Source organism: Papaver somniferum, chromosome 7, assembly GCF_003573695.1.
Source record: "Papaver somniferum cultivar HN1 chromosome 7, ASM357369v1, whole genome shotgun sequence".
NCBI classification, from domain to species: domain Eukaryota; kingdom Viridiplantae; phylum Streptophyta; class Magnoliopsida; order Ranunculales; family Papaveraceae; genus Papaver; species Papaver somniferum.
The window spans coordinates 71,723,539-71,751,153 of NC_039364.1; the positions used below are offsets into that span (position 1 = coordinate 71,723,539).

Sequence of the window (27,615 nt, forward strand, 5' to 3'; positions counted from 1 at the left end):
TTGAGAAATAGTTCATGATAATAGGTAAAGAGACCAAAAAATAAATGGATCAAGAATTAAATATTATTATAAATTTTAGGAAAATGAATAAACACAAATCTATGTAAATTGGGAACCCAACAATTTATATCAAAAAAATAAAATAAATTCTAATGCTAACAGATTTGCAAGATTAATCTAATTGATTTTAAAGTAATTTTAGGTGTTTTTAGTTTTATTACAAGTTTGGTGAATGACCTTTGATGATATTTTTTTTTGAAGTAGTGAACGAAGTAATGTTCTACTGCCCATAGGATTTGCTCTAATGATTAACTATGTTTGTCCCAAAGGGTTGTATGACTTACATACACAATATTAAAAGATCGAAGATAAGGACATGTTTATTAACCAACTCCTCAAAACATCTAGACTTGTATCGACGGTTCGATTCTTCTCAGACAATTACGACATGTATGAATCGATGGATACATTTGAAACACATATCCTTGCCCGTGCCGTTACGGCACGGGTTGAGACCTAGTGTAATGACAAAAGAGATATTAGTTCCATATATTCCCTTCAACCATAACAACATCTTTCACACATAATCAAAACCTTAGTTTAACTTAGTTAAATCAAAACATATTTTTTTGCTAAACCAAAATAAACCTACAGTGAAGACTAATTCGAGTAAGGTTACCTCACAGAGGACAACCACTTTTTTTTTTTATCTTTAATCTATATTTTTTTTTGCTAAATATCTTTAATCTATATAGAGTATCAAACTATCTCACGAACAAATAAATAGTTTTTGGTGTATACGGTTGGGAGCCGAAAGTTGGGTTCATAAACTTTTATAGTCCTTCCCTTGCATCAACATAGAATATGGCCTTCAGAGCATCTCCAATGCTTAGAACATCTCCAATAGTGGGTGCTACTAATCCTATGTGGAATTTTTATTTAGATCCTTATTTGTGGGGTTATATACATGTAGCAAAAAGAGTAATGTTTTTTTCATGAACCATCTCCAGTAGTGTTGGGTGTTAGTTTTAGAATTTAGTTTTTTGATAAAGATAAAAATGATTTCCTTTTTTTCTATTGGTTTAAAAAAATTTAGTTAATAATCATAATTATAAAAATAGTCAAAAAGATGACATGGAGGTCATTCCCAAGGTCTAAATAAGACTTTCTCTAAGACCTTCATATTTATTTTGACACACTTCTAATTTTATTGGACTTACTATTGGAGATGAATTGAATCTAGATGGGGGTCTTGAAAAAGCGGGGGTACAACAACCACACCTAATATTTCGCTTAGCAATCTGTATGGACAAACTCCAATATACTTTCTAGAGAATCAACTAGACAGTCAGACTCAATCTAGAGAAAAGTATATTGAGGAGTTAATATCTCTCTCGATTGATTTGATCTTTACTCAACCAAATAAGAATTTGCGAGTCTTTATCAAATACAAGGATAATAAACTTGGATGGTACCAAAGACCAATATCCAAGGATCAATCATTTTCCAATCAACAACCAAGGTTGGATTTCACAATTGATCGATACAACGCACAACCTGTGATATTTCAATTATATAACAAAATATAATGCGAAATAGAAATAACATAGACACCAGAAATTTTGTTAACGAGGAAACCGCAAATGCAGAAAAACCCCGGGACCTAGTCCAGATTGATCACCACACTATATTAAGACGCTACAGACACTAGCCTACTACAAACTAACTTCTGTCTGGACTGTAAACCCCAATCAATCTCACACTGATTCAAGGTACAGTTGCGCTCCTTACGTCTCTGATCCCAACAGGATACTATGCACTTGATTCCCTAAGCTGATCTTACCCACAACTAAGAGTTGCTACGACCCAAAGTCGAAGACTTTAATAAACAAATCTGTATCACACAGAAAAGTCTACAGAATAGATAAATATGTCTCCCACAGAAATACCTACGAGTTTTGTTCCGTCTTTTAATAAATCAAGGTGAACAGGTTCCAATTGATAAACCATACTTATATTCCCGAAGAACAACCTAGTATTATCAATCACCTCACATGGAGAAAGAAGATATTGTGGAATCAAAAACGATGAGACGAAGATGTTTGTGACTACTTTTCTATCTTGCCTATCGGAGATATAAATCTCAAGCTAATCGTTACGATTGTACTCTAAACGATAGATCATCAAGATCAGATCACACAACTACAAGAAAGTAGTATCGGTCTGGCTTCACAATCCCAATGAAGTCTTTAAGTCGTTAACCTGGTTTTCAAGAAGAAACCTAAGGTTAAAGGAGAATCGACTCTAGCTAATACAACTAGTATCACACATGAGGGGTGGGGATTAGGTTTTTCAGTTGCTAGAGTTCTCCCTTATATAGTCTTTCAAATTAGGGTTTGCAATCAATGTTAGCTTGGTAACAAAGCATTCAATATTCACCGTTAGATGAAAACCTGATTAGATTCTAGCTAATATCTTTCAACCGTTAGATCGAAAACTTAGCTTGTTACACACAAATGAAATGTATTATTTTGGGTTTATGTAACCGTACCCAAACATGAACATTTGTTGGTTCAACAATAGTTAACCAATGGTTAGCCATATGAGCACTTTCATACCAACCATGTTCTTCTTCACCATAACTAGTTCAAATGACTCAAATGAACTAGTTAGAGAGTTGTTCAATTGCAAGGAAATCTTATGTAACTACACAAGACACAATCGAAGCAAAAAAGATTTGATTCACTCGAATCGGTTCATGAACTATATAGCCACCGTTTGCATTTAGCATTCCTTAGTTAATATAAATAAGTTCACAAACAATCGTCTTTAGATATAACCAGCTTAAGTTCGCAGACTTAAGTTCCTGGAAGGAGTTCTCAAAATCCAGCAGATTTTCTCGGGTCGAGAACTTCCGCCAGTTCGCGGACTGGGTTCGCGGACTGAGTTCACGGCTCTTGTTCCAGTTTTCTTGATCAACAAAGTTTGCAAACTTCGGTTCAAGGAAAAATGACTTATACATATATGTGTTGCCACACAATGCTTATATCCATCATTGGTTATTTAGTCTAAACTCTCATTTCAACCATTGAAACATTCTTAGAGGACATTTCGTCAAAGTAAGCAATTTTCAAGGTGATTGGCCAAAGCAAAAGCTTACCAACACATATTTCGAGAAATAGATAGGCGAGATAAACTCGGCTCGAAATAGCAAATGTGTATAATCAAAGTCTATATAGCAAAACGACTTTTGTCTCAAGATAGGAGATAGAGTAGATAGACTTTTGAGTGATAGATAAGTTCAAGTCTCCACATACCTTTTAGTCTATGAAGTTCCACCAGTTCCTTGAGTAGTCCTTCGTCTTGTATGATGATCGCCATGGAGTTCTTGAGCTCAACTGCACTTTTTATCCTAGTCCGAGACTTAGCTATAGTAGACTAGAAATCAAGACTTATAGTTTTGATCACTAACATTGACAAACATGTTTGAGATAGCGACGCATGCGAGTTCGACCGAACAATGCTCTAACATGTCTAAAATCCTATGTGTCAAAAAAAAAAAAGACTCTCACCCTCTGTTGGAGATGCTCTTAAGGTCAAGGTCATCCTATGTGGAGGTCTTATTAACACCTTCTTTTAGTGGGTCATTGCTAAAAGACACAAAAAATTAAAGATAAAACTTTTCACCTAAAGTTCATCTCTAATCTCCAAGATCTTATCCAACAAACTTTGTTTAAATTTAAAAAGAAATGATGATGTGGACTTAAATTTAGAAACTTTGTTTAAATCTAGACTTTCTCCTTTACCTTCACTTAGCCATGTCATCCTTTTTTACGATCTTCACATTTGCATTGGAGATGAAACTTTGACGAAAAAGGTCTTAAATCATAGTGTCATGCAATTTTAACACCCTGACCTCTTGCATTGGAGATGCTCTCATGGACAATCTCGAAATGCCGGTTCTAAGTAGGTGACAGTTGGGAGTCGAAAGTTGAAATCTCGGCTGAAACGGCCGAGATTCAGGCGATTTTCTCGGTTTTTTCATAACAGCGGACGAAAAGTATAATCACGGCGATCCGAAATTTGAAAATAAATATCGCATGACTCGCCAAATCTCGTCTGATTCGTCGAAAATCTTGGCTGAAATTTCTATTAAAATCAACAACGTTAGATAGTTTTCTGATTGTATAAGAAAATGACACCACTTTCAGTTAAAGGGAAGACTAATCGGCTGGAATTGCGTGTTATTTGAGATTAGAAAAATCTCGAACAGACGTTTGGTTTTGGAGAAGAAATGAGTGTAGTTGTTATGGTATATCAGGAAGTTATTTAAGGACATAGTCCTTGATCTGGCTCATTTCCTTGAAAAGGGTCCTATGTGAACACAAATATTTCTTAACTTACGTTCACTAAGAAATTTTCCGCCTATCCAAATTCAAATCCTCTTTCTGCGACTACTTTCAAACAGAAGTTCCGACTACGTGTTTGAAAGTCTCAAACAGAAGTTCCGGTTATTGTCTGCTTTTCTTGTGAGAATTTCCAGAAAATTCCTAGTTTAATGTATATATTATAGGTTAGAATTTGGAAACAATGTTTTGAGCGAAATTTCAAGAAGAATCTCCCAAAATAAAATTGTACCGGTAGGTATAAAACCTAGTCCAAGCATGCGTATACATGTCTCCACTAGATTTGTGGACATCAAAGGGGCATCAAAGTTTTGATACACTAATTTGTCTCGTAATATTTTCATTCCCTCTCAAAGAAAACCCTTCTCACAAATTTCTCTACTTGTTCAGCTGTTCTCTAGAAGCTTTTCTTAGAAGCTCTTAAGTTCGATTGGTTGATCAGGTTAGACATTTCTTTTTTTTTTCAACCGTTATGAATATATATCTCGATTGATCATAATTTTGCGTTTAATTTTAAGACATTTCAGATTTCTGGGGTGTATGTGCTCTTCATGAGGGCATATCTTAATTTAATTTCCCTTTAGTTTTTTAATTTGTCTTGAACAAAATTGTATTCAGTAATCGTAATCTTATTTAAATATTTTCTGCCATTAATCTAGAAAAATTGGATCTTTTTGTTTATTTTCACTCCACTTAGGTTGTCCAAGTGGAAGGTTGCAAAATATAAATTGATGAAGTGGATCAATGGGCTGTGCTACTTTCAGAAGCATGTTAAACCCCAGTATTCCAAGTTTGATGGATTACCTTATCGTGAAAAGGTAGTTTAATTTACGACCGTATTTATCAGAATGTTAAGTTTATAATGGTGAATTTGGATACATGTGTTGGTAATTTGGCATCTCTTCCAATTCCATTTTTTTAGCAGGTTTCAGCCTTAGAAATTGATACTTCTCAAGATGTGACCCGGCGGTGTTTCAGTTCTCAAAGTGATCCTGATTTAAGTAGAGACTGGTTTGCTAAGTTGTGGGTTGCAGACAAGAAAAGGAAGAAGAATTCGAGATTCACAATGAGAACAAACCAGAGATTTGAGAAACCTATCCATAGTAGTGGACCTATTGATAACATATATGAGAAAATGCGTTCTCTTAAGCTGCCACTTGACTGGTGGCCATCTAATGCATCTGTTGCAAAAACACAACTAAATGAACAGGTAGAGACAGGTCCTGCACCACCACCACCACCTAGCCAGTCCGTTGCTGGTTCCTTGAAATCAACATCAAAGGAAGAGGTAACTAAATTTGGTCCTAGCTGTTTCGATTTATTTGTACTGTGATACTCTTAAAAATGATGAGGGTAACTTCTTTCAGATAGGGTTATTGTTATGACAAATATGTTAACTGCTTTGCAAATTTTAATGGATGAAGCAAATGCACGGCAACAAGGTGGAGTTATGGTTACGTTAAGCTTTACCAATCTCTTCCATTAGTTTGTACTTGTTTACATCTTGTTGGGTGCGTTAGTTTGCTTCAGTACCAGGTTAAGTGAGATTGCTAATGAGTATATAAGCAAGGTCAGTCAACGAGCAGCACCATGATTAAATTTTTGGGTGCCACATAGCATAATGCTTGTTTCATGCATTTTTATTCCCACATACAGTAGTATTAAAATAAGGCTCACTAGTAGGCAAAAGCGGAAAAGTCTTGTTATAAACGGATAGGGTATCATTATTATCTTCCATGGTTTCTAGCTAATTTACCGATAAAAATAATATATGAAGCTCGCTCCATCCAAATCGATAATAATAATTTTCTTAACCTTAATTCATTTGCAGGCTCTAGTTGCTCCTCTCCTTGCGAGGTCCAATCTGCTCATAACGAGAGATATAGAGTGGGCAAATCTTGTTCTTGGTTTTGAGCAGGTGATTTGTATACATATATATTTTTAATTTTCATATAAAGACCTGCAGTACAGACAAGAGACTTGTTCTACGGTTTCTGAGTATCTAATCATTGTGTGACATTTTAGAATCCGTCACTCCCAATGATATTGCGGCCTTCATTTGTATATTTAGTTTCAACTCATCCACTCTCTAATTATAGTGACATCATCTGCAGGAGAACCGTTATGCAATAGTAGATGCTTCTTACCCTCCGGCAGTACGTAACCGATCTGTTTCCTCATTTATATTTGTTTTTTTATTTTGAATATTTAGTATTACCAAGGTTTCCAGTACAAAATTCTTAAAACTATGTGGATCTTGATGTACATGGTTTCCTCTTTCAGCCCGTGGGTTTTATAAGAGAGCAGAGTCATTTGATTGCTAGGCAGGTATGCTGTTCTGTTTGGTGTAAACTAGATTCCTCTATCATCAATAAGTATTGGCCTCTTACTTACTTTCACTTATTTTCAGTAAAGTTACAAGATTACTTACTGTTTACCTGTAACTTTAGTTTATAATTGCTCGTGATTAAATTCGTCCTATATCTTGAAAACCGTAGTTCCTGTTTTCCAGTATACTCCAGAAAAACCTGGCTAGTCAATGTGACCAAGAGCTAAAACCATCCTGAGTTAATAAAATAAAATCATTAGCAGAAGAAAAACAAGGGATGTTAATGAATTCATACTACGTTAGTTACTAGTTTGAACCCTCATTATGCTCGTAATATTCCATTTTGTCATCCTGAACTCTTTGACTTCCTAAAAAATATTAGTGATGGCTCGATTCAGAGTTTTCTTATAGTGATGGAGATCTTTATTAGACTCAGCCTGCAAAGTCAAATGATTTGTACGTCCTGGAAAATCCACCACATAACCACTACAAAGTCTTTTATAAGAAGTAAAGATTATTTTGTGGTACATTTTTTCATCGTCTTCTTGTTGTTGAAGTGTGGAGTTTATGTTACGACTTCTATAGATTCTTCGTACGAGGCGCCCGTTTGTTGCTTGTGTAACTGATGCCATGGGTAATGAGGTGTTTAAGGTGAGGTTTCTTAAATTCTTCTCCTTCTTTGATATTTGATCCTTCTGCATATGTAGTTTCATAGTTGATGTGCAGTTCTGTTTAGGTTCGCAGGCCATTTTGGTGGATAACAAGCACAATTTATGTAGAGATAGACGGTAAGGTATGTACTCAATTGCAAAATCAGTTTGAATTTCGTAGGTCATTTTTAGCTGATTAAAAGTGCAGCTGTGGAACTTCTAGGATCTAGGTAATTCTCCTCTCCTTACTTCTCTCTCTCTCTTTTTTTTTTTTATCTATTTAGGAGATTGGTGTTGTTCACAGACGATGGCATCCGTGGAGAAGAGTTTATGATCTGTACTTGGGGTAATTTAATAAGTTAAATAGTTATACCACTGTGTTTTATGTTTTCAACCAAACCAAGAGAAAAAAATATACCAAGTAATGATTTTTCCTCCTTTCCTGTAGGAACACGCAGTTTGCTGTGGTTGAAAATCCTGGATTTTGGTTCTGGACTTTTACCTTGAAGGATATAAATGGGAAAGTGCTAGCTGAGACTGATCGAGATTGGAGGGGTTTGGGCTTTGAGGTTATCTCTTGTTCTCTCTGCAATGCTATATTTTATTGTATATTTACTGTGAGGCGTGTGACACATGCCGCATGACTCAGATAAGCTGCATATCTGGTAGTAGACCAGGCAATAAGCAGGATGTGGTCGATCAAGTGTTAGTGGGTCAGAAGTGCTAAACAGAACCCTTGCTAGTTTGACCTCTTTGTTTTGATATCAAAGCACAAGGCGACGAGTCATGGTTGATGCCTTGAAGGAATATGAATAAGGCAAACTAAACTCCATCCCTGATTTGTTTAACCCTGGATAAGAATTGTTCAGGTTAGGCTTGCCTGATAGCAGAAAAGAACCATTCATTGGTGTGCTGAGGTAAGATGACAATCTAATAGTTGATGTAACTTGATTGCAGCTGTTCACTGATGCTGGTCAATATGTAATAAGGTTTGGGCGTGGTGATGCAATCTCTAAGATTGGGGCTGCTGCAGCGGTAGGTTACCAAAATAACAATTTTTTGGATCCAAAATTACAATTTTGCTTGACGACTCTCTGTTTACTCTCTTCTTTCTTGTGGTCATGTGTTTCAGATTCAAGATTTAGAAGTTGAAAGGCCTCTAACGCTCTCAGAGAGAGCTGTGGCTGTTGCTCTTGCTGTTTCCCTTGATAACGACTATTTCTCACGACATGGAGGCTGGTAAGCTTGTTATAAGACACTACCTCTGATAACTCTATTTGTGCATGTTAGACATTACAATTCCCCTCTCGTATCTGTGAGTCCAATTATTTTATGCGTGAGCCATCCTTTAGGGCTACTTGACACATCGTCTTTCCTCAGATATACTCAGTTGCGGTTTTGGTAATTGGCGAAGAAGTAGTTTTCTCTTTGCTGTTCATTCCTGAGATTTTCCGTTCCATAAGATTCACCTCCCTTCATTTTTCTCTCAGAATCTCTATGAACACACTCCAGCACAGCCAAACCTACACACTTTTGATCCTTCGTTTTTTTCTGATTAGCAATTCAGAACAATGTCTAAATTACAATCAGTATGCAAGACTCAGTGGTATTAGTATGCTTGAATACTTATAAAGGATAATCCTGAGTTAGGAAGGAAACCATTTAATTAATAAAGAAGACAACAAAAAAATAACTGAAGTAAAATATAAATAACGGAAATCATTTGGTTAGCGATAAATCCAAAGGAAAAAGGGAAAGCATTTATTTCCCAAGCACTTGATTCTAGATGGATACTGCCAATACAAATACTAGCCCTGGTATCAAAAATCACCTGGCTGACATCCTTTTCACCTGCTTAGAAAATGTTGTTCATGCCCTGAAACAAAGACGTTTTAGATGCTCACAAAAGGGAGAATGAAAAGTTTGAAGCATTTCTCCAATGCGGGAGGCACTTATGGTCATTTTTTGAAAGAGCACAGAATTAAGAATAGGTGAAGAGGTCAAAAGAGTCGACTAACAAATTAAGGCATTTCTAGTCATGCATGTGCAAAATTACTGCGGATACTCCAGCGTATAGTTTCCATGTTTATGTATTTTAAGGAGTCATGATGCAGAACGTAGGTCGGCTTACTTTAGTTAGGGATCTGCGAAGGGGAATACTTGGTCACTACTTCATTGTTACGGTGTGAACAGCCAATATAGCAATACCCCCACCACACACACACAAACACCAAGTAACCAGACTTATTGTTTAGTTTTGACAATGACTAGTAGTTCTAATATTTCTCTTGTTTTGACGTGTTCCTTCTTTCTTTGACAGGGGAATCCCTTTTGTCGCCATTGAAGAATAGTATTCTGAAACAGGTGTGCTAGCGTCTACCTCCTTTGGCAGTTATGTTTTTGCTTATCCTGTTTCCTTTTGCCACTTCGTTAGGAAAATTAGCTCAATTATCTAAAGAACCTGGTTAGTTTCTTTTTCCTTTCCTTTAAAATTTCTTATCACGACCAGTGGTTTGAACTGGCCTCTTACTTGTATGGCCCGAAAGAGGCAATTTAATGCATAGGTAATGATAGGAAGAGGATGAGGAAACACTGGATTTTGGCTATAATGGTTGATGTCTGAGCGCGATCATGTGCTAATTTTCTTGTCAGTACAAAAAAGTCAAATACAATGGATAATTTTAGCACTATATTGTAAAGTTCTACGAAAGCAAAAATGGAGTACATATTCTTTTTTCGTTGCATCAAATTGGTGGGAATACACTAATGGTCAAGATTGTTATTGACACGGATGTTGGTATTTGGACTCAGTAACTTTATCGGATCGTTATGCCATTTTGGGAAATCCTTTGCACTATGGCATTATACCCATGTTAAGAGTAAAGTACGATTAGGTTTTCCAGCAGAATTATTCGTGCTATCCTCGCACTAGAGTCAACAAATCTCATATCCCGAGCATTGGTTCTCTCTTCTTTAACAGCCAACATAAACACAAATCCCAAAGCAACAAATCAAATTGGTCTAGTGTTCTGATTTTCGTTTAGGGTGCGAGAGCTGTTTAAAAATAGGAAAAGAATAATTAAAAAAAATAATCATATCCCACAGCAAAGCCGCAATGCCATAACATACTAATTTATACTATTTTGCATCATCTTGTTCAACTTCACGTGGAGTATATGCATCTGGTGATGCTGTTGAGTGAGTGAACGCTATGCGCGATTTAACAACCTGAGTTTTGAGGTTTTGCTACTCTATTGATGCATGAGATTGTGTGGGATATGTCCAGAACAGTGTTTTGAAACTCATGTCCAAAAAGTCCAAACTATCGATGTTTCCAGCACCACGTGGGATTACACCGGCCTAGGGAGTGTGTAAGCATGGGTAGGCAGCGTGATCAGGTCAACCAACTATTATTAGCATCATGAACATTCCTAACATCCAAGCAACTGGACATAGTACCTTCAACATTGAGGTGTATCCGTCTTAAGCTCATCGATTTTACTTGGGACATTACTATCAAGATTCCCCCCCCCCCCCCCCCCCCAAAAAAAAAAAACAGCAATCATGTTCAACCAATAAGTGATGGACCATCTTTGAGGGCACACCTCAAGGGTAACTTAATAGAATCAGAAGAATTCCATTAATGGAGGAAAATATTATTACCGAAGTTATTGAATGTTCTATGAATATTAGTCACAATAAACCAGCCGACACACACATTTATACGGGATGTTCTCAACAGACTAGGACCAATCAGAGAAGAGTAAATACGGGACCAATAGGAAACTGACAGCACATAACAATGGCAACACATAGGAGTGTAAACAGAGTGTTAATGAACTATGTGTTATTAGTCCCCCTCAAGCTGATGTGGGAAGACCTTGGAAGCACTCTCAGCTTGTCTCTTAGAAGCTCAAATCTTGGTCCTGCTAACCCTTTAGTGAAAATATCAGCTGCCTGGTCAATAGTGGAGATATAAGCAATCTGCAAATCCTTGGATTGAACTAACTCTCTGACAAAATTGTAGTCTATAGCCAGATGCTTCATTCTGGTATGAAAAACCGGATTGGATGAGAAAGAGATAGCACTTTTGTTGTCACACATAAGAGAATGAGTTGCAGGTAGAAAGATATGGAGATCAGTGAGAAGTTTGCACACCCAAATGACCTATGCAATAGAATTTGCTAGACTGCGAAACTCAACCTCAGTAGATGATCTAGCAACAATAGCTTCTTACTGTCTGGACCAAGAGATAGGATTAGAACCAAAAAATATACAGTAACCTCCAGTACTTCTCCTGGTATCAGGATCACCATCCCAATCTGCATCACTGAATCCATGTACTGCAGAGAGTCCTTTAGTGAATGCCATATTCAATGGTGTGTTTGATGTGCCTTAAAATCCTCTTAGCAACTACTAAATGATCAGAAGTTGGAGATTGCATATGTTGACAAACTTGATTAACTGCAAAGCTAATCTCAGGTCTAGTCCAAGTAAGATACTGCAATGCACCCACAAGTGATCTGTAAGAAGAAGGATCTTGAAGTACAATGCCTGAGTTTGCCACAAGCTTGAAGTTGACAGGGGTTGGAGAAGAACATGGCTTAGCACCAGCCATATCAAACTTATCCAACAAGCCTAAGGCATATTTGGTTTGAGATAAAAAAGAACTATTTGCATTTCTATTGACTTCAAGACCTAAGAAGTAGTGAACAAGACCCAAGTCCTTTAATGAAAAGTGTTGTTGCAGTTGAGCAATAAGTTCACTACAATAGACACTAGAACTTCCAGTAATGATGATGTCATCAACATATATAAGAATGATGGTGATCCTAAGCCGATGCTTTTGAACAAACAAACTGGAATCTGAGGTTTAAAGGTTTGAAATTGTAAGAAAGTAAAACAGTCAGTAGTTTGTCATACCAGGCCCTGGGATTTTGCTTTAGACCATATAAAGACTTTTGAAGTTCGCAGACATAATCAGGATGCTCTTTATCAACAAATCCAGGTGGTTGAACCATGTAAACTTCCGCTGTAAGATCTCCATGTAAGAAAGCATTACTGACATCAAGTTGAGAAATAGACCAATTAAAATTCATTTACTGTTAAGGATAGAATAATTCTGATAGTAGTAGCCTTAGCAACATGACTAAATGTCTCAGTGTAATCAAGACCTTCTTATTGATGAAATCTTTTAGCAACCAGTCTTGCCTTAAATTTGTCAATAGAGCCATCTGAATTTTGCTTTATTCTGAATACCCATTTGCAACCAACAAAATTTTGTGAAGGATGAGGAGGAAAAATAAACCAAGTTCCTGCATCCTTAATGGCAGTATGTTCTTCAACTAAAGATTATTCCATTTTGGGCACTTTTGAGCTTGACTCACACATGTAGGTATACGAGGTAGTTGCTGAGCTTGCAGAGATGCAGATAGAGCATGCTGGTTTGAAAATGCCAGCTTTTCCTCTGGTGGTCATCTGATGATTGTTAGTGAGCAAAGTAACTTCATATGAGATAGTAGTAGTTGGTGCAGTGGCAACATCAGTTGGTGGAACATTAAGAACAGTGGACACTTCAGTTGGTATAGCATTAAGAATAGATGATACTTCAGTTGGTGTAGGAGGAATACCAGATGTTACTTCAGTAGAAGAAATAGCAATAAAAGTAGATGATACTTCAGGATGAAGACCAGATGGTACTTCAAGGGTAGAAATGTACAAAGTAGAGTGTGGAGTCAGAGCAGTTTTAAGAGGAAAAACAGATTCCTGAAAAACTACATGTCTGGAAACATACACTTTGCCTGTAGCCTATAAAAATACAAGAAGAACTTCTTGGTTCAAGCTTGTGAGCTGTGTAAGGTCTCAGCCATGGGAAGCATAGGCGGCCAAAAGTTCTGAGATAAGTGTAGTCAGGTTTCCTGTGATATAACATCTCAAATGGAGATTTGATTAATGGACCTGGTTGGAAGCCTATTGATAGTGTAATTGGCAGTTGTGAATGCTTCTACCCAAAAAGAATATGAAATATCAGACTGAATTAAAAGGTTCTACCAACATCAACTAGATGTATATGCTTAGATTCTACAACACCATTCTGTTCAGGTGTATGTGGACAAGAAATTTCATGAAGAATACCTGAATCAGTGAGAAAAGAAGATAGCTTCCCTGTTGACAAATTCACCCCCACAATCAGTTCTAATAATAACAATTTTACAATGCAATTCATTTTCAACTTGAAGTTTATATTGATAAAAGATCTTTTTAAAATAGTCATCCACAATATTGACATAATACCTAAATCCTGAAATAGAAGTAACAGGAAATGGTCTGCAAAGATCTAGATGAAGCAGTTCTAAAGGTTTAGAACTACAATGAGTGGACAAAGTAAAAGGTAGTTTGTGACTTCTATCTAACTGACAATCAGTTCAAAATAAATGACTTTTGATTACATTGGATAATTGAAGTGAACTACAAAACATGCTTCATTGTTTGAAAGGATGGATTAGCCGGTCTCTTGTGCCAAACATCAGCAGATATGTTAGTTGTAACACCAGGGAAAGCTTTATTCTGAGAGTTGTGAATGAAGTGGATACAAGCCATTATTGTGAGGGCCTTGTAAAAATATCTTCCCAGTTGATAAGTCCTTCATAAAAAAAACCAGATGCATCAAATGTTATAGAACAATGATTGTATGAGGTACATTTGTGTACAAATAGCAAATACTGAGATGCTTGAGGAACTAAGAGAACATTGCTAAGATTGAACTGATGATTAGGTGTAGATTTCAGGGAAAACCAGTATGAGTAATGTGCATACCTTCTCAATTAGCAGCTTGAATAGATTCAGAACCAGCATATGCATAAGAATCTTGTAATTCATTGAGATAAGGTGTGATGCGATTATTAGCTCCAGTATCGGCAAACCAAGGATTTTCCCCCATTATATTAGCTGAAGCTAACATTGCACTTAAATGATGTGGTGTATGGATGTTCTGATAGGAGAAATTTAACCTGTTTTTGCACTCTAAAGCACCATGACCAGATTTTCTACATATTTGGCACTCTATTTCTTCCTCAGGTGACATTAAATTTGATAGTGGTGGAGCAGCAATAGGATGAGAAGTAGAAGCAGTATGAGATGAAGAACCTCTACCAGAATTGCGATTTACCTCTACCAAAAGAACTAAATCTTCCACCAGTTCGACTAACAGAGAGATTGAAGTAATCAGATCTACCACCATTATAACCAGTATAACCATGATAATTACCTCTTCTAAAATATCTAAAGGCATTCATTTGAACATCAAAGGATTTATTATTTGACTCAGTAAGTAAAGCTTGATTTCTTTCACTAACAACAACTTCTTTACTATGTAGATTATTATGCAGTTTAATACATGTAATTGGTGGAAATCGATGACGCATTGATGTAGCAAATGGATTATAATCAGAATTAAGTGCAGCTAAAGTGACCACAACAAGTTCATTATCTGAAATGTATTCACTAGCAGCAGCTAATTGATCAGCTAAGGACTTGATTTCACTAATTAAGGTTGGAATTGATTTGTTACCTTGTTTAATGGTCAAAAGTTCTGTTCTGAGTTGGATCAAATATGTAGATGAAGCACGAGAGAATCATTCAGCAATGCTTGTCCATAGTTGATGAGAGTTAACATAGTTTGAGAAGTAGGCGATGACAGAATCTGAAATTGTGGAATGAATCCACATGATAATTGTAGCATCTTCATCAATCCAGTCAGTGTATAATGGATTCTCAACGCCGCTAGCTCGATTCCGTTGATTTGTGTATTGAGGCGGACAAGGATGAGATCAATCAAGAAATTTCATGATCTTGAATTTGCGAATAACATGAAGCATCAAATCTTCCATGTAATGAAGTTGTCATCCTTCAACTTCAGATGAGCAAAGACTGTTAATTGATTCAGAGGAACTTTGGTGATCGAATTGTAAGTTGGATTTTCCGTAGATGAAGATTTCTGGAAAATCTTGAATCATTAAAAAAAGGTAAAGAAAACAGATCAAGAAACTGGATCTGAAAAATGGAGATTGAAAGAAATCAAGCAAAGAATCAATTGATTGAAGATGAATTAAATGAAAAAAGAAGCAGCGGAAAAATGATCAAACCCTGAGAATGTACCAGATTCTCAATCTGATACTATAGTAGAAGCAGAAGAATTCCATTAATGGAGGAAAATATTATTACAAATGCTAGTTGGCTCCATATTCTCCACCTCCCTATTCACCTCCCTACAATCTAAGCCCCACATCCATATCGAGATTCGCATTCAGGTTCAGGTGGGGTTCACCATTCCCCTAATGTGGGGTCTAGATTGTAGGGAGGAGAATAGGGAGGTGGAGATTAGGGAGCCACCGTTATTGAATTTTCTATGAATGTTAGATACAATAAACCAGCCGACACACACATTTATACAAGTTGTTCTCAATAGACTAGGACCAATCAGAGAAGACTAAATACAGGACCAATAGGAAACGGACACATAACAATGATAGCACATAGGAGAGTAAACAGAGTGTTAATGAATTATGTGTTATTAAACTAACAATCATTTTCGAAGGTCCATGATCCATAGACGATAGAACAGACCCTTCTCAAAATTTATGTACAAATAGAACAGAGTGTTAATGAACTAGGTGTTCTTCGTTCTATTTTGCAGGATTTGTATTTATTTCTCTGTTTTTGTTTTTGTGTGTTTTGATATAATGGATGCAGGAGGATCTTTCGGTATGTTAAACAAGTCTCCATCTAGAAATCCATTGCAAGAACATGTCCTCCACAGAAGAAACTCTAAAGAAAACGTATGTTCTTATTAACTTTACACTACGATTTTTAGATAGGATCTTTCTTAATCTAGTTTATTTATAAAAATTCTTTGGGTTTTGTGGAGGTTGGTTTTTTCCATTTCCCTAATTGTTAGAAATTTGGGTATATTTATGATATGGGTGTGTTTCTGGATTTGCTAAAATTAACTTAGGGATATTCTAGATTCATTTTTTTTTTCGGTTCTAATCTGGGTTTTATTATGAACATTACAGTTGCACAGGTTTATCCCCAACAGATCGGCGATGGATTTTGACTACGCTCACTACATGCTAATGGAAGCAAGGAAAGGTAAGGAAAATCCTGTTGCAAGTTCTAGGCGAAAGAGGCTTACAGGAAGCAGCTTGCAGAGGCATTGAACCTAAACAGAAGCAGAATTCTCGCTTTCAAGAACAAGCCACCTACACCTGCGGAGTCGCTGTTCCCTGAAACTGCATCAGTTCAACAAGCAAAGCCGACAAAGCCCCGAAGATCCATTCCTCAAGTAAGTTTCTTCTTCATTGTATTGATCATTCAGAAATCTGGTTATAACTGATTATTATACTTGATTCTGATGTTAGTTTCTATTTGGTCAATGTTACAGACTTCAGAGAGGACATTAGATGCTCCAGAGATCATTGATGATTACTACTTGAATCTGCTAGATTGGGGTAGCAGCAATGTCCTTGCAATAGCTCTCGGGAACACTGTGTACTTGTGAGATGCCACCGATTCTTCCACATCTGAACTCGTGACTGTCGATGAAGATACAGGCCCTATTACCAGTGTGAGTTGGGCACCTGATGGTCGTCACATTGCTGTTGGATTGAATAACTCTGAAGTTCAACTCTGGGATTCTACATCTAACAAACTATTGAGAACACTACGAGGTGGTCATGAATCTCGAGTTGGTGCGTTGGACTGGAACAATCATGTCCTATCGACAGGAGGGATGGATGGTTTGATTATTAATAATGATGTCAGAATCAGGAACCACATTGTAGAAACATACAGAGGACATCATCAAGAAGTTTGTGGATTGAAATGGTCTGCTTCAGGACAACAACTGGCAAGTGGAGGGAATGACAACCTTCTTCATATTTGGGATAGATCAGTGGCTTCTTCTAATTCTCCTACACAATGGCTTCACAGACTCGAAGACCACACTGCTGCCGTGAAAGCTCTTGCTTGGTGTCCATTCCAGGCTAATTTACTTGCTTCTGGGGGTGGTGGAGGCGATAGATGTATTAAATTCTGGAACACTCATGCTGGAGCTTGCTTGAATTCTGTTGATACTGGATCACAAGTGTGTTCTTTGCTGTGGAACAAAAATGAGAGGGAACTTTTGAGCTCTCATGGGTTCACTCAAAACCAATTGACCCTTTGGAAATATCCATCAATGGTTAAGATTGCTGAGCTTACTGGTCACACTTCAAGAGTTCTATACATGGCTCAGGTACTGATTGTTCTAAAGAAATGTGATTTTAGTTTCTCACCTTTTAGCTATTGCTAATTATGTTTTTTTGCGAATTGTGCAGAGTCCGGATGGATGTACTGTAGCATCTGCGGCTGGGGATGAAATTCTGAGATTTTGGAATGTATTTGGGACACCTGAGTTGGCTAAACCTGCACCCAAAGCCAATCCAGAGCCGTTTGCCCATTTTAATCGCATCCGTTGATATCTCTCCAGTGACATGGCTGAAACTAGTTGTGCGATGAACTGGACTTGTTTTACTGTGATTTGTGAGGTAACGTATTTTTGTTTACAGTTTCCTCCTTTAGTTGTAGTTGGTAGATACTTTTGCCCAATCTTTTCCTGTTAAAAGCAAGGAGCACTAATCTTCTCCTTTGATGCACTCATTCTTGCAGATTAAATGCTACACCAGAAAACCATACTACTAAAAATTGGGGAATAAAATCCGTAAACCGACTAGCAATATGGGTCAGTTGGCATATTCATAGACGCAACCAGTTGCTGCAAATGATACCATATCAAACCCTGGTGGTGTATTTTGAGACTAATTCTTGCGGTTGTTTGGCCTTGAAGTTCTTCATTACCTTCCTTTTGGGGTCTCAGTTCGAGTACTTTGTACAGTTTGATTTGTAATAGTGCACAATTGTGTAATAATACTTCTTGTATTCATCTGCCTCCCATATTAAGATTCAATGAAAATTTGAAGTTTTATTTCTCTTATAAGCTTGCTTGTTACATAACCCGAAATTTTCATATTTGAATCTCAGATAATCGGCCACTGGCTAGGTGAAACTATTAACAATCATAATCACTGTTGTTTGAGTTGATGCGAATGGTTCATATCACAAAGCAAAATTTTTCTTTTCTTTCCACTATTCATCACAAACTCTGGAATATGAATATACTCTCTATTTATTAGTCTTCATTTTTAATTGAAGTTTGAGATAATACATAGGGGTGGATTCTCAAAGAGAGTCACCATGCAGTTACATTATGTTTTAAAGCGAATTTGCACAAGGCGTGTGCAATAATAGAGTTCAACAGCCCCAGGGGAATAAACACTGTCAATATCAACAAATCTGCATCCAGAAATGTTTTCTCATTTGATCACATCAAATCTGCATCCAGAAACGTTTTCTCATTTGATCACATCTGTTGAGTATACGGGGGTTTTAGGGTCTTCCGAAGCCATGTTTAAAATTGATTTTGGGGTTGTTCTGTGATATATATATGAGGTAAGTTTTTTTTCTTAATATCTTGCTGTGCACCCCGTATCTAAGAGAAATCACTGCGCTGCAAATGCTGGCAGATAAAGCCCTCGAAGCGAATTCTGAATTTCAGGTTGTGGTTTCCTTGGTTCTGAAGGTCTTGAGAGTTGTACTTGTACAGTGTTTATTTTTAGATTTTGGTGCAGCAAAAGCACTAATCTAGCAACGCAAGTTCTAGTATATGATATTGAAAATTTCTTCCATTGATTATTCAGTGGTGCAGAGTGGTAAATGCTGATTTATACATAGATGAAAATGAAGAATAAGCTATACAAAATAAAAAACAAAATCAATAAAATGATTAACTTCTCGGATGACCAACAACAAAATAGTGCTACTGCAACAGCCGTGCCAAACCATTTGCATAAATTGCCCCGATCTTCATGTTTCCGGCTATTATCCAAACCAAAACAGGGTTTAGTGACTTTTGGTCGTTGCAACTTCGGTTTTATCTTGTCCAGAAGAATTGGTGCTTGTGCCACACTCATTCGAGTAGAATCTGGGCTTAGGCTAATTGGATACCTTTACCTGGATTAGGATAACCAGTAGCACCACCATTATCACCTTCCATCTTCTTTATCGCTGAGACAATCATGAGATAAAAGATAATCCCTGTGGTTACATTCACAAGTGACACAACGGCACTCCCAATAAATACTACAGGCTTTACCAGGTAACATTTGGCGCCGACGATTGTGCTTCCTTTACTGCTTTTGTAATCATTCAGTGAGGTTCCTGCTAGTAAAAGGAGAACTGCTAGAATGAGTGTACTCCTGCATGCACCAAGAAATCAAGTAAAATATATAAGAACTGATGCATGAATTTAGTACTCAGTTGTATATATAGATATACCACTTTACCAATAGAATATAAGATCGTTATGAATCGATGTATTTACCAAGAAAACCATGAAAGTTTCCTCCTATTAGAGGTTGGATCAGGAAGAGTATTTCTATATCAGCAACAGAAGGACCCAGCTTATACATGAATAATCACATGAGCAATTATAAGAGATAGTGAGGCAGTCAAACCAAGAGCGAAGGCCACACTTCTTGGGTGCGTACATTCATGATAAGAAGTGAATGTGACATCAGAAACCTGCAATTAAGAAAATTGTCAAGACCTTCGCATGTTACAACAAGCCAATTCATATATGTGGAAAGAAAATTAGAGAGGGTAACTGCACTAATAGAAGCTGAGATATTGATAGAGACCTTGATCCTTTTGATTTCTGCTGCCAACCCCAGAGCAAAAGCTAGAAGACCTAAAAAACCCACTGTGAGACAGACCACTAAAGGCTTACTTATCTTCATGACCTCTATTTTAGTTCTGCAAATCCCTGCTTAGAGTTCAGGAGGTATTGGGTGAAATTATAAAGCTAAAGATGGCAATGCAGCAGGAGATATATACTATGCATTAGCTGTTAAGGTACCGGTGTGGGGACAATGGGTGAGCATGACGACAGCTAGATAATCCTGTCAAATGAGAAATTTAGAAATAGCTAGCAAGATCAAGTGCAATCTTGCTAGCTATTGCTTCTTGCATGGAGTTCAATGATCCCAGTTAATGTCTGGTTCATGGTCGTTACATTAGTGCGGACTTGCCTGTTTTCGTCGAAGTCACACTCATCCAAATGTAGTGCTATTGTAACAAATTATCAGATTGTATATGGAGGCACGATTAACGTGCATGTCCATATGTGATGGACATGCACATATGGACATACCTAATTTTTGGTCGATTATGATCCAATGATTTTCTTTTTTGTTTACCTTTCTTTTGATCGGCCAATAACCAGTAATCTTCTTATTTTGGTTATCTTATTCTTTGATCTATTTTTCACTGCAATCTCTTCATTTCAGTGGTCAATCATTACGCCAGGCAGGAGCATTTTTGCTTAGATGTCGTCAATAATCGCTAACCACCCCTTGGTGGCAAATGCATGTTACTTCTAGGTTCAAGCGATGGTGCTTCTAGCTAGCTTCCTTTGTACTGATTAATTAGATTAGATAATGGTTTTAAAATGATTAATGGCAAAGCAATAATGATTCTAGAACCTAATGATCTACCAACCAAATATGTTTGTGTTTTCTGTCTTGAGATTGATCCGGTTGGTGTCTTGACTTAATAATTGAAGTTCATGCATATGCATATCCATCATTGTTTTGTTGTTTCTTCAATATTAAACAATCTTGGAATCACATACCAATTCGCATTTGCTAAATACCGGGGCGAGGGAACAACGAGTAATAGTTATTGGGCCGACTCAGACGACGGAAGGTATATATTACTGTTAAGTTCTTGAACCCTGTTTTAGGGTATACATAGAAATTTCAGGGCATATTCAATAAAGATAAAAAATGGGTTAATTACAAAACCTCTTATCTAGATATATCTGATAATAATTAGAATTTGTGCATTAAATCCCAATTACATCCCCATTACACTAGAACACCGCTGCCACGGTGGGGAGGGCCGATCAAACAGAAGAAAAACATGCCAAATTGAAAAAGTGAAAGTATCAATTTTCTTAAAACGGAGGGAGTACATCGTTGCAACGGAAATTTAGTTGATGCACAAAGCAAAATGTAGTTGCATAATGTGTTATCCATCTTTTGTGGTGGTTTGCATAATGACTATGTATTCAATTTTCAAAATTGTGCCTAAAATGATAAACAACTCAGAATTTTTCGTAAAAACTTAAAATTTGATATTGTTGTTTGTTCTCATTGTGTAGATCTCTTTAAAAGCTTTCCAACAAGATGAAATTTGTAAAATTCCAAGGCACGGATTTATAGATATGTTATATTCTAGTTTGCTTGTCAATTATACCCCTGAAAAAATATGATGCATAAGGAAAAATAGGATACATAGGGAATGAGTCATGCTGTGACGAGGTTACCCTCGTGATAGCTTCTGTAAGGGCTCACCTTATAACCCTTAGATTTAACATCTTAGATAAGTACACATCGAGAGAAAAGAACTAGATAATAAATATATTTTTATTATTTCCATTGTTATTTATTTGTAAATATTTAATTTAATTTGCTCCTTAACCGCTTCGACAATTTAATTTAATTTGTTCCTTAGCCCTTCAACAAATCAAATTTTTAATTCTCGGACGGTGAGAACAAGTTTTTATATTTTTCCTTTCCCTGCTTCTTAAAAACCTAGAAACCAGTCATGGGTTTTTTGGTTTGAAATATGGAAAAAGATTTTATCAAGTTTGATGATCATGATGACTCCAAAGCGATAATTCTTAAATTGTGTTGAGGTGGAGTACTGATTTTGGTAGGATTGTTTTCAATGTATACAAGTGTAAACTAATTAATTCAAGAATGAACTACAATAATCATGTTTTGGTTGTATTGTTTTCAATGTATAATACCTAAAAACCATCCAATCATCTTATTGCAGTGATGTTCATTTTCGGTACTTCACATATAGGAATGGAACTTTGATGATCTCGCTCATAAACAATCGCTTTGATTTCATGTTAATTATTAATTGACGTTGTTTCAGTTAAAAAATTATTTTGAGAGACTAAGTATCAAATCAAAATAAATATAGGGAAATAAAATTTAAGAAAATAATAAAAGATATTCTTTATTATCTAATTATTTTTTTGAGATGTGTACATATCTAAGATGTTAAATCCAAGGGCTATAAAGTGAGCCCTTACGGAAGCTATCACGAGGGTGACCTCGTCACAGCATGACTCCATAAGGAATTATGTGAAAAGGCTTCACCAAAAAAAGCCTCACCAAATCCAATCTTTTTATCGAATTGGACATTTGTGTTAGGTTTCATTTTACAAAAAAGTGGTCATAAAAGGGACTTCCTCCCTTCAGGCCTTCCGGTCGGTCGGCCCAATAATAACATTATAAAAACTTTCTAATATCCCAAACGGGTTATGAGAAACTTCCTGAAGATGTTGTGGTGAGCTTCGTATTTGAAATTCTTTCCTTTCCATCTTCGACATTCCTCTAAGACTCGCACTACAATCTCACCATCTGTTTCTCCCTTTAGTCGATGATGGTTGTGACGATTACCTCTTTCTGTGGAGAAGACTTCATGAGTTCTAAACAAATAACTCATACTCATCACTCCATTTTTTCGTCGTTCTTCACCCTTCTTTGGATAGTATATTACAAGATTTGTGCGAAGAGACAAATATTTATCGAGAGTAATCTTAGGAATAGGGGGTGCCATTTTTGAGGAGTTGTGCTTTTGAAATGTGAAAGAATTGGTGGGTATTGATATTTACAATGGATATATTTTTTAAAAAAAGAGATGTCCCTCGAGTAATGTGTAAATTTACAAGGTTCGTTGATCCGAAATTTGACATATCAGCCGAACACTATAAGTAACAACTACTAATCTACATACTCAACGGTGAATGTTTCCATTTCTTGAGTAGCAGTGCAATAAAATTTAGTTTGGAGTAATAATATTAAGTTTTAGTACAAAAATGAGTTAGAGAGTGCCAAAACTACATATAGAGATGCCCCAACAGATTTTTTTTTTTTTTAAGAAAAAACTAGCCGTTATGGGATGAACCCTTGAATTAGAAAGAGGTATGGCTGATTTAGAGAATTACAGTATCAGCCGAACCTGATAAATTTCCAGGTGTTGTACTTGTCAGGATCGACTGATTTCGAGAGTTACAGGATCAACCGAACATGACAATTTCCACGTGTTGTACTTATCAGCTTCGGTTGATATCTAGAATCACAGTATCAGTCGAACATGACTCTGTTTCCTTAGTAAAACATTATTCATTCATAAAGAAAACTATTAGAGTATCAATTAAAACATAGAATTCAAGGTTTCTATAACACGCTTACAGTGCACTTAATTAAACATAAAAGTCAAGGTGTCGCTAACACGATCAAGGTGTACTTAAACAAACATAAAAAGAACTTGCAAACATAAAATTTCATTGACGACGACCCCTCTTGCTAGTTCCGCGACTTCCTCTTTTGCCACCTTGACGTTCATATTTCGCCGCATTGTCATCACCGGTCGGGTCGCTAGTACCACCTCCACTAGCTTGTCGAGACCTCTTGGTCGTCAGACTTTTTGCGGGTACCTTCGGTCCTTGTCCTTTGTTTATAATTGCATCACAGTTAGTGTAGAGATATTTTTGTTCTTGAAACGTCATTGGTGTTTTGCAACTAAGTTTTTTCTTCATTTTCAACTCCTTACCCGCCGCAACTTAATTTCATTTGTCAATAACTTTCAAATGTGAGTAACTTATATTCTTTCATATTTATGTCATAACAAATTGAAGAGTATAAATTGATGACATTCTTACCATTGTCTTGAAAACCTTCAATACTTCAGAAGTAGAATTTTTGGAGATCTTGGTCGCCACATATTTCACCTTCCAATTATCAGCTACCTTTTGACTTTTCTTATTAATAATTAAGGGATGAGAAATTTGGTTATAACAATCCATGTAGCCGGATCAACCTCACGAGGATCATCATCCAAAGGTATTACTAGAGCATTGCTCGGTCGAACTCACAAGTGTTGCTATCTCAAACTTGTTGTCAAATTTAGTTGTCAAAACTATATCTTGATTTCTAGTCTACAATTAGTTAAGTCTCGGTCTAGGATAGAGGTAGATGAGAAACGAACCAGTCATCAATTGCGTTCTACCATTTGAAGGAGAAGATCAACCAAAGATTTTGGAGAACTTCATCAACAAAAGGTAAGTGAAGACTGAACCACCCATTTCTCAAGTTATATTCACTTTTCTATCCGTGAGATGTTTGTCGCATAAGTAATTAAACTAGCTTGCATTGACAAGAATTTCGAGTTGAGAACTAATTACTTAGTTTACGAATTTCTCGAAATATAATGACTAATCTTAATGAACATTTGTTCATACTTGATCAATTTCGATGGAGAACAATTTATTGTTCGGAATCAAAATCATGATTCAAGTTTATTATTCGAAAATAGCCTGAAATAGTGATATGTGTCATTGATGTTATTTGGGAATGTTTCGAATTGATTTAGAGAAAAATATAGAACTACTATATTCGGAATACAAGACAGTATTATTAATGGGTGTCGTAGCTCAATCAAATCAATAATTTTATTTCCAAACAATTAACTGGTAATATAATGGAAGTAAGGATCGTTCCCACGAAGAGCAGTGAGTTTTAGTTGTCAAAGTGTCACAAAGGGGGGATTTTGTTTTAGATTGTAAACAAAATAAATAATCAATGCAAATAAAATTGTATTGTAATCAATAGAGAGAGATATGATCGAGGAATCCTTCTTCGTATATAAACCATCAATGAGTTAATATATTTATCTATTCGTCGTTAATCATAGATTATCACGAACCGTAGAATAACAGGTACGCTTAGCTATTCCCAAAATTCCTTAAATCACTGGATAACAGGTACGCTTAGTTACCAGATTCTATTCAACTGAGCCGCCCTGAGGTACGCTTACAAGGTGTAACTCAACCGAATGCTTTAGGTTTTGTGAATTTAGGTTTGATCCTAGTAGTTAGACTCAGTACGCTCGGTCTACTTGCTAGGGTTGTGTCTACACACGATTGCTTTACAGAATCCCTCTGCAAGGTCTCATCTTCTCTACTTGTGTAAGGAATGATTCAACAATTACGGATATCCTAACCCTTACTAGCAATAGATTAGACTAACAAATATATTTAGTTGGCCACCTAAACAATCTATCAATCAATCATAAGTATTTTAATAGTAAACACAAACGATAATCATATGAAGAAATCAAAATAGATTCATATATTAAATCAAATCAAGTTTACAACTTAGAATTCATCCTCAATCAATAGGTGTTTAGCTACTCATGGATGTAGAAACATCCATGATATACATATAAGAAAAGTAAAGAGATACGTTACGATTGATAATCGCTCCGTATGATGTTTCTTCTCTCCAAACCCTAAAAATTTCGTGACCTAAAGATTTGATATGATTTCACATAACCTAATACCTTTTTATATGTTTTACATTGCTTGGCGTTCACGTATTGGGTTCGGTTCAAGAACCCGACCCAAAATAATGAATTAACGTTCCCAAACGTGCCCTTAGGCCTTCGAAGGTGTGAATACACGTTTCCCATTTGATAAGTTCGCGTACCCAGTCCGCAAACTTCAAATTCCAGCAGAAATTTTCGGAAATAAGTCTGCGAACTCGGTTCGCAAACCCAGTTCGCGGACTTCACTGTCTTCGTTATTCAATGAAAACTGTTTTGGCCACAACTTCTTCATCCAAACTCGGAATGACCTCATTCTTTTTGCGTTCTTTTTATATTTAAATTATATTCAAGATGATGATGATAAATCCTTAATTTGAATGAGTTAAGATCGGTCTTTTTCCCTTCTCTTGATTTTGAGCGTTTTGCTCCTTTTCGTCGCTTTTCTTCCACTTCTCTTGGACTTGGGCACTTGGATACTTGGGATACTTCTATTCTTAGCTCTTTTCAGCACTTTGTAGCTCCTTTTTGGATGATTCACCTATTAGAGTAAAATAAGAGAAAACAAGAGTAATAATACGAATATATGCAAGAATAATAGCTAAAACAAGTATGGAATGGGTACTAAAATCATATGAATTATGCACTTATCAAATTCCCCCACACTTAGCTTTTGCTAGTCCTCGATCAAACTAAATAAAAATAATCCTAAATACAACAACTTCATGTCGTTGATAAAACGGTTACTCTTAGCATGAATAACATGCCTTTAAACCCCTAGGTGTCCCTAGTGGACGAGTTATAGTCTCGTGAGGGCTTAGAAGAGGTATACCCACAAAACCTACTCCAATTTCTCGCCTTGGAAGAACCACTAAGGATAGACAAAAATCAAAAAGCCAAGTAATTAGCTCGCATACGTTCTCTAGCTACAAACATCCCACATACATTCCAATCATCACACATGAGTAATTACTTACATGTGTCATTCAACCTGATTGCAAAACTCTACTAAGATAGTCATCGTACTTGTTGCAATGTTTGTCACAACACTTGCATACTGAAATCACATGGATATACAAGATAATGGAAATAGAAAAGTGAAGTGTACAAATGTTGACTTAAGTGAAAGATGTTACCCAAAATACTTGTATGAATGTCGTCAAAGGATATATATTTATAGCGCAATAGTTGAGAGAAACACCCATTTAACTTGACCACATGATTATATACTCTAAGTGCATGTTTCCTTTTCAACAAGTATGCAATAGTTTCCTTGGATACCGTGTTCCACGCTTTCTTAGGCGACGGAGACAGGGACAACGTTTCACGCATACTCCGCCCAAGTGTCAAGAACCTCATCAATAGTCTTTTTGACTTGCTATATAATGATGATATGGTTTTTATTTTTATCGAATACATGATTAGATATTCTAAGAGCATGTTCCTTTTCAACAAATACGTGATAGTTGTCTTGGATCCTGCGTTCGAAGCTTGCTTAGGTGACAGAGACAGGGACAAAGTTCCACACGTATTGCTATCCAAGTGTCGATAAATGAAGAGGAGCCTTATATATACATATATATATATATATATATTTTTTCCCGACTCACTCTTTATGAGTGTAAGACAATTATCTTATGGGGCTTTTATAAACTCAACCAATGATTACCTT

General features: G+C 36.4%; 1 protein-coding gene, 1 long non-coding RNA gene and 1 pseudogene across 4 annotated transcripts; 2 read left to right on the forward strand and 1 right to left on the reverse strand.

Annotated features, from left to right (window-relative positions):
• Positions 1-4,400: 4,400 nt before the first annotated feature.
• On the forward strand, positions 4,401-10,069 carry LOC113297590 (altered inheritance rate of mitochondria protein 25-like). Of its 3 annotated transcripts, none has more exons than XR_003333544.1 (13): positions 4,401-4,848; positions 5,104-5,224; positions 5,329-5,694; positions 6,238-6,324; positions 6,521-6,562; positions 6,690-6,734; positions 7,321-7,386; positions 7,472-7,528; positions 7,670-7,731; positions 7,834-7,954; positions 8,035-8,254; positions 8,343-8,420; positions 8,518-8,570. XR_003333544.1 is itself a non-coding variant. In XM_026546114.1 (13 exons), the coding sequence occupies exons 2-13, from the start codon at positions 5,138-5,140 to the stop codon at positions 9,734-9,736; spliced, it is 1,149 nt and encodes a 382-aa protein (XP_026401899.1). In that variant the 5' UTR covers positions 4,405-4,848; positions 5,104-5,137; the 3' UTR covers positions 9,737-10,069. The 3 variants fall into 3 exon arrangements, 2 of the variants coding, with proteins under 2 accessions (XP_026401899.1, XP_026401900.1); XM_026546114.1 differs by lacking the exon at positions 8,035-8,254 and adding an exon at positions 9,706-10,069 and having other exon boundaries at positions 4,405-4,848; positions 8,518-8,624; XM_026546115.1 differs by lacking the exon at positions 8,035-8,254 and adding an exon at positions 9,706-10,069 and having other exon boundaries at positions 4,405-4,848; positions 5,332-5,694; positions 8,518-8,624.
• Positions 10,070-15,938: 5,869 nt separating this feature from the next.
• On the forward strand, positions 15,939-18,419 carry LOC113297589 (annotated as a pseudogene).
• A 772-nt stretch (positions 18,420-19,191) lies between these two features.
• Positions 19,192-20,320, reverse strand: LOC113293850. The gene is made up of 3 exons (XR_003332613.1): positions 20,180-20,320; positions 19,864-20,063; positions 19,192-19,738 (listed from the first exon to the last, which is right to left on the reverse strand). It is a non-coding gene; the product is annotated as an uncharacterized LOC113293850 (long non-coding RNA).
• Positions 20,321-27,615: the final 7,295 nt, after the last annotated feature.

Excerpts from the sequence above, each read along its gene's own strand:
- LOC113297590 (XM_026546114.1), top strand. The coding sequence starts at position 5,138 with ATGAAGTGGATCAATGGGCTGTGCTACTTTCAGAAGCATGTTAAACCC. Across the intron at positions 7,529-7,669 it reads ATGTAGAGATAGACGGTAAG|GAGATTGGTGTTGTTCACAG; the intron begins GTATGTACTCAA and ends TTATCTATTTAG. Across the intron at positions 8,625-9,705 it reads TTCTCACGACATGGAGGCTG|GGGAATCCCTTTTGTCGCCA; the intron begins GTAAGCTTGTTA and ends TTTCTTTGACAG.